This window comes from Geotrypetes seraphini, chromosome 16, assembly GCF_902459505.1.
Source record: "Geotrypetes seraphini chromosome 16, aGeoSer1.1, whole genome shotgun sequence".
Classification (NCBI taxonomy): domain Eukaryota; kingdom Metazoa; phylum Chordata; class Amphibia; order Gymnophiona; family Dermophiidae; genus Geotrypetes; species Geotrypetes seraphini.
The window spans coordinates 19,638,357-19,648,296 of NC_047099.1; the positions used below are offsets into that span (position 1 = coordinate 19,638,357).

The 9,940-nt window shown below is 41.7% G+C and overlaps 1 protein-coding gene across 1 annotated transcript; it reads left to right on the forward strand.

The window, feature by feature from the left end:
* The first annotated feature begins 7,784 nt into the window (after positions 1–7,784).
* Positions 7,785–9,411, forward strand: LOC117349582 (cold shock domain-containing protein E1-like). The gene is given in 2 exon segments (XM_033923173.1): positions 7,785–9,168; positions 9,171–9,411. Coding segments are annotated over 2 exon segments (1,446 nt in total). The 3' UTR covers positions 9,233–9,411.
* Positions 9,412–9,940: the final 529 nt, after the last annotated feature.

The window sequence follows — 9,940 nt, forward strand, 5'->3', positions numbered from 1 at the left end:
CAGTCGCTTCTTTTCTGATCGGCAAGCCCAATCGGTGCTAGCTAAACTTATTTGTTTCTTACTCTTTAAATATATTGTAACTCTTCCCCATATTATTCCTCATGTATCTTGTTTGTTAATGTATTGTCTGTCTTTTAAGGTATTTTTCCCTCAAATTTGTAATTTTAGTAATTTGTAAATCGCTTAGAATTTGGATTAAGCGTTTAATCAAAATACAATAAAACTTGAAACTTGAAACTTGAAACTTGAGTGAATCGCTGCCCTCCCAAATTTGCATGCCATTTCTCTCATTTTGTAGGCACGGATCGGGAGGGGATCGCTAAACACTTTAGTGAATCGGGCCGGAGGGAAATCTGCTCGCTAAGGGCTCGCAAAACCGATCGGTACACGATCGGTTTGCTTAGTGAATCCCGGCCAAAGTAAGAAGACTGAACAATTCAGTGATGAAACAAAGCACGTGAGAAGCCACAGTACAATATATCATTTAAAAACTATCGTATGAGCTGGTGAAAGCTTTCCTTCCCCAATTTCACTGCTCTTAACCATCAGCTCAAAGTAATACTTATGATTTATTTTGTCTCTCACAGATAAGATTAATATCACCGTCCGGGCCACTGTGGAGGTGTGGAATGAAAACTTCACTGAGAGTATGAAGACTCCTTCTTCCATAGGCTATCAAAAATTTGTGATGAATTTTCAGGAACAGGTAAGAGGAGAAACAGGTTGTTTCCCTGTTAAGATGGAACATTAACTTTTTTTTTTTTGGGGGGGGGTCTCTTTTTAAAATGGGATTCAAGTACAGGATGGCCCCTTCTTGACTACTACCCTGTTTCCCCGAAAATAAGACCTATCCCGAAAATAAGCCCTAGCACGATTTTTAAAGATGCTCCTAATATAAGCCCTACCCCAAAAATAAGCCCTAGTTAAGATCGATCTCCAAAGCTCCCCCTCCCCCGAACATCCCCACATCCCTGACACTAGTGCTGCCTAATTTGCTGAAAAAGTCGGGACTCGTCGATTCGGCAACCCCCCCGCCCCTGCTACTTTAGGAGGCCTCGGAGCGTAGGTATGTCAGTCTCACGGTGGGAGGGTCGGTGGGGTTCTGCTGCATAAGGGAATGGGTGAGAGGGGGAGGAATGATGCTGCACGTGTGGGGGGGGGGGGCGGTGGAGAAAGGAAAGAGAAAGAATTGGGGTGGGGGAAGGGAGAGATGATTGTAATACTTGAAAAAAAATAAGCCATCTCCGAAAATAAGCCCTAGTGCATTTTTGGGAACCAAAATTAATATAAGACACTGCCTTATTTTCGGGGAAACACGGTACTACATAGTATTTCTATAGTGTTGCTAGACGTCCACAGACCATACCTTTTGGATGAGACTGAGAACTTATACCGTAAGGGGGGAGAAGGGAGCGGTTGCCTTCTGACTCCAAAGAAGATGCTATGATTTAATCACTATTGCCACAGCAAGAGGGTTGCGCGGGGTTAAAAAAAACCTCTAGGTTGCTGGGTTGGGTCTTATTTGGAGAAATGAGCCCTATTAGAATGTTTTTCAACGGTTTAATTTTTCCCTTCATTTCTCACATTCATTGCATTAAAAATATTTTAACGATGCAAAACAAAGTGAAAGAGCGACCAGAAACAAAAACATATTTTCATACCCAAAGATTACGGGCTGCAGATACAAATCATTCCTGGATAGAACCTTTAAGTTCCAAGCGAACAGACAGCAAGTTTGGCTGAAAAACTACATAAACGAACCCAACCTGTCTTACAGTGCATTCCGCAAATCGATCAAAACCGCCCTATTCGAAAAATTCACGGACTAAAATCATCCCCTCCCGCACTAGGACTCCCCTCCCTTTAAACGCCTTTCTTTCTTTCTCAAGATGCCCCTCATGTATTCAGATATTCGCTATCCATAGTACTCCAATTCAAATGGAAGTTCTAAAGAAATACTCAGTTACTCATTACCCATTGAACCCCAATCTGTAACTTTCCCCTCTTCACTATTGTATTATATTTAGACTCATTGTACGATACTGTATTAGACTTATGTATGGTGTTGTCTTTAGACTTATTGTATTGTATTATATTTAGACTCGTTGTATTATATTGTACTGTGTTGTATACACTCATTATATTGTATTGTATTGTATTGTATTGTATTGTATTGTTTTGTCTTGTATTGTATGTTGACTTATTGTATTGTATTGTGACCTTGTTATTCGCTGAATGTCCAGCCTTCTTACAGTGTGAACCGCCTAGAAGTCACCTGACTATGGCGGTATAGAAAAATAAAGTTATTATTATTATTATAGAAGACATAAACTCGCCTTGGCTGATAAAGGATGTATGCAATACGTGGTCCTTTTGTTCAGGTGTGCTAACCGATTTAGCGTATGCTGAAGATTAGCGCGCGCCAAATGCTAAGACATCCATTATATTTCTGTGGGCATCTTAGCATTTCACGCTCGATAATCTTTAGCACGCGCTAAATCATTTAGCGCCTTAATAAAAGGACCCTAAAAGAGGCGGGTGAGATGTCTAGACCACTAACCCCCTCGTCTACTAAACTGCGCTAGTGGTTTTAGCACGGGGAGCTGCGCTGAATGTCCCGCGCTGCTCCCGATGCTCACAGAGTTCTTATGAACGTTGGGAGCTGAGCGGGTCATTTAGTGTGGCTCCCGGCGGTTTAGTAGAAGAGGCCCTAAAACAGTTACATTTATTATAAACAAGTCCATAAGTCGAAAAGTATCTAACGAAGTCCAGATGCAATCATTCGATTGGGAGAACGATCTTTCTGGTGAAGTCCCGACTAGGATCTCAGTTTCAGTTATGCCTTCGTCAGGGGACTAATTAATGACATAAAAATTTTTTTTATATAAAATCAATAAAATACAACCTATACATTAAAAAATCCAACTTATGGACTTGAATATAATAAATGTAACTGTTTTAGTGGTCAACATTTCACCCGCCTCTGTTGTTACTTATATGCATTAAAAATATTTTAACACAAGTTAAAATGTTTTAAGAACATAAGAACTGTCATCTCCGGATCAGACCCATGGTCCATCGAGTCCGGCGATCTGCACACGCGGAGGCCCTGTCAGGTATATACCTGATGTAGTTTTAGTCACCCATAACCCTCTATGCCTCTCGTAAGGAGATGTGCATCTAATTTGCCTTTGAATCCTAGCACAGTGGATTCCTTAATAACCTCCTTTGGGAGAGCATTCCAGGCGTCCACCACTCGCTGCGTGAAGCAGAACTTCCTGACATTTGTCCTGGACTTGTCCCCCCTTAGCTTCAAACCATGTCCTCTTGCCGTGTCACGTTGGACAATGTAAATAATTTATTTTCCTGCTCTATTTTATTGATGCCTTTCAGTATTTTGAACGTCTCGATCATGTCCCCTCGCAGCCTCCTCTTCTCAAGGGAGAACAGTCCCAGTTTCTTGAGTCGTTCCTCATATTCCAAGTTCTCCATACCTCTTATTAGCTTCATTGCTCGTCTCTGGACCCTCTCCAGCAGTTTTATATCCTTCTTTAGGTTGGGAGACCAATGTTGGACACAGTATTCCAAGTGTGGTCTGACCATTGCTCTATAAAGCGGCATTATGACTTTCTTCGATCTACTCGTGATTCCTTTCTTTATCATGCCTAACATTCTGTTTGCTTTCTTTGCCGCGGCCACGCATTGTGCCAATGGCTTCAGGGTCCTATCTATCAGTACACCCAGGTCCTTTTCTTGTTCGCTCTTACCCAGAGTTGCGCCTGACATTCTATACTCGTGTTCCTTATTCTTATTACCTAAATGCATTACTTTGCATTTCTCCACGTTGAACTTCATCTGCCATTGCTCTGCCCATTTCTCTGATACAAGTCGCTCTGGACTTCCTCGCTATCCTCCTGCGATCTGATTGCCCGGCATAGCTTTGTGTCATCTGCAAACTTAATAATCTCACTGGATATTCCGTCTTCCAGGTCATTGATATAAATATTAAATAGGATCAGCCCAAGTACCGAGCCCTTGGGCACACCACTAGTCACTTCCTCCCAGTCTGAGTACTTCCCATTTATGCCCACTCTCTGCTTTCTGTTTTCCAGCCATTTGCCTATCCACCTTTGTATATCTCCCTCAATTCCATGGCTTTGTAGTTTCCTGAGAAGTCTTTCATGTGGAACTTTGTCGAACGCTTTCTGGAAGTCCAAATATATTATGTCCACCGGCATTCCATTATCAATTTGCTTGTTCATGGTCTCATAAAATTGAAGTAAATTTGTTAAACATGATTTCCTTTCCTGAACCCATGTTGACTGGGTTTCAGCAAATCGTGTGTATCTAAGTGCCGGACTATGCTATCCTTGATCAGTGCTTCAACCATCTTTCCAGGGACAGACGTAAGACTCACAGGTCTGTAGTTGCCCGGTTCTCCTCTCGATCCTTTTTTGAAAATTGGCGTGACGTTCGCTATCTTCCAGTCGTCTGGTATCTGTCCAGTTCTGATTGTCAGATTGGCAAGTTTTTGCAATAACTCTCCGATTTCAACCTTCAATTCCTTTAAGACTCTCGGGTGAATTCCATCTGGTCCAGGGGATTTGTCACTTTTAAGTTTGTCGATCTGGTACTATATCTGGTCCAACTCCATTTCAACTGTGGTGAGGCTGTCATCTATTACTCCACTAAACACTTTCACTGCTTCTGGTATTTTAATGTGTACCAATTGATTTCACACATTAATTTGTAGGTTAATGCTTATAAAATTAATTTCACCAAACAAAGTGAGATTGGACAATGAGCATTCCAAAAACGAACAAATTGTAAAAACAATCTTGTTTATTCCAAAGCAGACGAATGAACATCAGCTGTAGACTGAAATAAACAAGATTGTTTTTACAATTTGTTCATTTTTGGAGTGCTCATTGTCCAATCCCACTTTGTTTTGTGTGCTTTTGGGTTCTTGTCCTGTTGGACCTTTGGTGTTTGTTTGTATAAAATTAATTTAACATACGCTAACTCCGTCTTTTTAAAGCCGTGCTATCGGCTGCCATGTGGCTTTTGCCCCAAAGCCCTTTAAATCTCTATGGGCTTCTGGGCAGTTATCGCAATGGCGGCTGCCATCGTGGCTTTGTAAAAGAGGGGTTAAATTTTTAAAGGCACACACTAATAAACCACATGCAGAACCCTACTGGGGAATCGATGGGGTATTAACCCCTGCCGCCCAACTGAAGAGAAAAGGATATTAGAATATTGTCATCGTGGTCGAAGAAGAAAAATTAAGGGCTCCTTTTACAAAGCCATGGTGGAGGTTTCTATCGTGGGCTGATGAAGTAAACGCTCTGACGCTCATAGGAATTCTTGGTAAAAGCCAGGTTAAATCTGCTACAAAGAAAAGAATGCACTGCAGTAGGAGGGGACTGGTAGAGATACTGGTTGGCGAAGGAGTCCTTAAATGTTGTGCTGTTATTAGGATTTATGTACCACCTTTTTGAAGGAATTCATTGAAGGCCAATATAAGCCATAGACAATTATAACCGTAAAAATATTTGAATAACAATATAAATTATGGCATATGCAATATAATATTTTAATAGATAGGATAGGATGTGAGCAAAGATGGAACATATATATATATATATATGTATACAGTACTCCTCTGATAATCGTGGGGGTTCTGTTTCAGGAACCCCCGCGAATGTTGAAAAACCGTGAATACGGTTTTTAGCGGGGAGACAGGAGAGGGCAGCTGGAGCGCCGGCGAGTAAAGGAAATCACTCGCGGTATGCTCCGACCGCCTCTTCCCGCGCTAAAGTCGGGCCTCGCCAATCAAGAGCTGACCGCGAATGGCCGGGGGAGCACTGTATATATATTTGTATGGATAAAATAGAGCAAAGGGAGTTAGGAAACAAGATGCCTAATGTAAAGAAAGTTTCGCATGAGGTCAGAAAGGTACTAGAATATTATTTCAGCTATGTCATATTACGCTGATAGACCACCTTCCTCGAAAATGTTCAGCACAAAGTGGTTTACAACAAGAAAACCAAGACTGAGTAGCAAAGACATTCATCAGCTGCAGAAAGGGTGAGCAACATCCCATGGCATGCTGATCCAGTTGGCCCCGGCCTGCCTGCTCCTTTCCCTGGTTCACAGAGTGGAATTAGGTACTAAGGTTTCTCCTGGAACTGCCATTGTCTGAAGATAGCATGAAGGTTTCTTTCAAAAACTGTAAGTCTGTTCTCTTGCAGATGAAGATGGTGTATAACACTACTCCTGGGTACCAAGGCGTGGAGATTATTTCATTGAGGTGAGAAGGCCATCTAATTGTCCTGTAAGGTAGAGAAAGCAAATGTTTCTGTGTGATCCTTCAGAACACGAATCATGAGTCACATCCTAACCCTCCCGCCTCAGCTTTCCGACCACCATCATCAACGAAACCTGCTGTAAAAAAAACCCTGTAGACTTCTTGTCTTGGGATCAGTCGTATGGAATGTTGCTCCTATTTTAGTTTCTGCCAGGTATTTATAACCTGAATTGGCTATTGTGGAAATAGGATACTGGGCTATATAGATCATTGGTCTGTCTCAGTACAGCAACTTTTATGTTCTTTTGCGAGCCAAGTATAGGACAATCAAGCCATTGTGACATCACTGATGAGTTTGGCTCTTAGGCATTGGTGGAATGAGGCATTATGATATCACAAACTCAGCTCTGGAATGTTGCTGTTCTTTGGGTTTCTGCCAGGTACTTATGACCTGGATTGGCCACTGTAGATGCAGGATACTAGGCTTGATAGACCTTCGGTCTGATCCAGTATGGCAATGCTTATGATCTTATGTTCTTATGTGAGCCAAGTATAAGATAATCACTGACATCACTGTTGAGGATGGCTATTAGGCATTGGTGGAATGAGGCATTATGATATCACAATTTCAGCTCTGGAATGTTGCTACTCTTTGGGTTTCTGCCAAGTACTGTGACCTGGATTGACCACTATTGGAAATAGCAGACTGGGCTAGATGGACCATTGGTTTGACCCAGAATGGTGATTCTTATATTCGTATCCATATCAAGTGGATGGGCAGCTGTGAATGATATCATAGAACCCAATTCAAGTAGTTACGTGTAGACATAAGTTCATCTCTTGGGTAGAATATTATTGTTTCTCTCGTGCTATCTCCTGCTTATCATCCAGTGCTAGAGTTAACCCAACAAGTACCAGAGATAAGTGTATATTCTGTGGAAGAGAGGCTAGTGGGAAAAGGGTGGGAAAGGTGTACTAACCTAAAGGAGCACAATGAAGTTTGGTGCATGAGCTAAGAACTGCCATTAGAACTGACAGAGAAGTGGGGGAAGACGTTGAAGCTCTTAAATGGCGCATTCAGAATTTTTTAAGCTGACTTAGTTGAAGAGTTAATGTACTGCCAAAAAGTAAGTACAGAAGACTCTCAGTTAACCGGCACCCATGGGGATTGGTAGATGTCGGATCAATGTAGTTTCTGGTTGCTTGAGAGTTACTATTAAAAATAGGCCTAACTAATACTATACCCAACTATGCCAAACTACTGGACATGTGGCGTGCCAAGTTTAATTTTAAATTTCTACCAGAAATTGATTTTATTTTCATTTAAAGTATTACAGTATTCCTTTGATTTCTTTTCTGGTTGCTTCAGAGTTCTGCCAGGTTTTGGAAAACCCATCCAGATGCCTGGATGGTCCTCTAAAAAGAGGACATGTCTGGATAAATCTGGGCATCTGGTAAGATATTACAATGGCAATTCATGATTCCTAAAGAACTTCCATTTGGAGACAAAGATACAAAATCCAAGGTGACCCTTCTGGAAGGAGACCATGTTAGGTTTAACATTTCAACTGACCGACGTGATAAATTGGAACGAGCTACCAACATTGAGGTTCTCTCCGACACTTTTGACTTTACTGATGAAACCAGAGAAATGGATATGCTGTCTGCTCAGAGAAATCATGCTATAAGAATTAAAAAGCTTCCCAAAGGCACAGTTTCCTTCCATACCCAGACAGACCATCGTTTTGTGGGGACCGTAGAGAGAGAAGCCACCAGAACAAGTAGCCCTAGCAAAGGCAAAGAAAAGGATGGTGAAGAAGGAATAATATCTTATGAAGATTGTGGAATAAAAATGACAGTTTCCTATCAGACCAAGGATATAGAAGGATCTGCCCCTCAGGTTGGCGATAAGGTTGAATTCAGCATTTGCGAAGTGAAGCGGACTGGCATGCAGAGTGCTGTTTCTCTAAAGCTGCTTGGACGCAACTCTGGTGCCAGAAGGTTTTTGGGCTATGTGGCTACCCTGAAGGACAACTTTGGATTTATTGAAACTGCAAACCATGATAAGGAAATTTTTTTTCATTACAGTGAATTCAATGGAGATATTGATAGTCTGGAGCTTGGAGACATGGTTGAATACAGCTTATCTAAAGGCAAAGGAAACAAAGTCAGTGCAGAAAGAGTTAACAAAACTAGTGCAGTTAGCAGTTCCAATGATGCAATTGAACCAGCAGTTTTCTGGGGTAAAGTGATTCGACCCTTGCGCAGTGTAGATCCCAACCAGATGGAATATCAGGGAATGATAGAGATCATCGAAGAAGATAAACAGAAAACTATTGAAGAAGCTCCTGAAGAAACAGAGGAAGTGGAGACGGAGACTGAGTCTGGATCAGAACTCAGTGTACAGGGAAGCATAAAAGGCCAAGTCTTTCCTTTTGGCATAGTTGGTATGGTTAACAAATCAGACTGTCTGCAGAAAGGAGAGACTGTTAAATTCCAACTTGGTGTCCTTGGCCAGCGTGGACAGATGATGGCTTGTAATATTGAACCTCTTTGCAGAGGCACTGTTGAATGTGTGAAAGATCAGTTTGGGTTTATTAACTATGAGGTGGGTGACAGCAAGAAGCTTTTCTTCCATGTGAAGGAGGTTCAGGATGGAGTGGAGCTGCAGGCTGGTGATGAAGTAGAATTCTCAGTTATTCTGAATCAACGTACAGGGAAATGTAGTGCCTGTAATGTTTGGTGTGTCAGCGAAGGCCCCAAGATTCCTGCAGCTTCTCGTCCTGATAGGTTGGTTAGTCGTTTAAAGAGCATTACCCTTGATGATGCCAGTGCCCCACGCCTAATGGTTATTCGTCAGCCAAGGATAACACAAAGGGATTTGTTGCTGAGAGACAGATTCGTCAAGCTGGTGTCACTGAGTAACTCCCCTCTCACAAAGCACATTACTTGAATCAAGTACGATCAAGCAAAGGGGGTGTGTAGAGGGTGACGCAACAACTTGTCCCACCCTCAGGAATCCTGGAATACTTATTCTCTGTAACTATTACACCAATTTTTAACACCTATGTTGATGTTTAAAAACCAGAAACTTAATTTTAAAATAAAAAAATTATGCACAATGGCAATTCTCAAATAACTAGCCGGACAAGTTAGGACAGCTGCTTCTGTGGTCCTACTTGCTCAGGTGGTTATCTGGGTGCTACTACTGAATATCATCAACTCCATCCCATTTGGAGAAATTGCTCCACCCTGGCACTAACTGGAAAGCAGAAAGAGAAAAGCACTATGGACCCCGAAGAATAGGACAGTAGAGTTCTCTTTATTAGATGATCCCACACAGGCTATCTTTCTGCATAAATGCCTGCATCAGGTGGTCAAGGCACAAAATGCTTCAATATAGAATTGTCCAAAGGCGGAGAACTCTCGAATAGAACTTAGATTGTCTATAAGTCTAATCTGCTGGATGACACATAAATCCAGCAGCGCCTTGAAACACACCAAAAATGGAGAGTGTCACAGTTAAATATATTCTAGATTGGCTCATTGCAATTTAAACACGCAGGAGCTTCTCCTAGACAATTAAATAGTTTCAACATTGACTCCAAGTTTCCAAATGTATTAGTTTCTCAT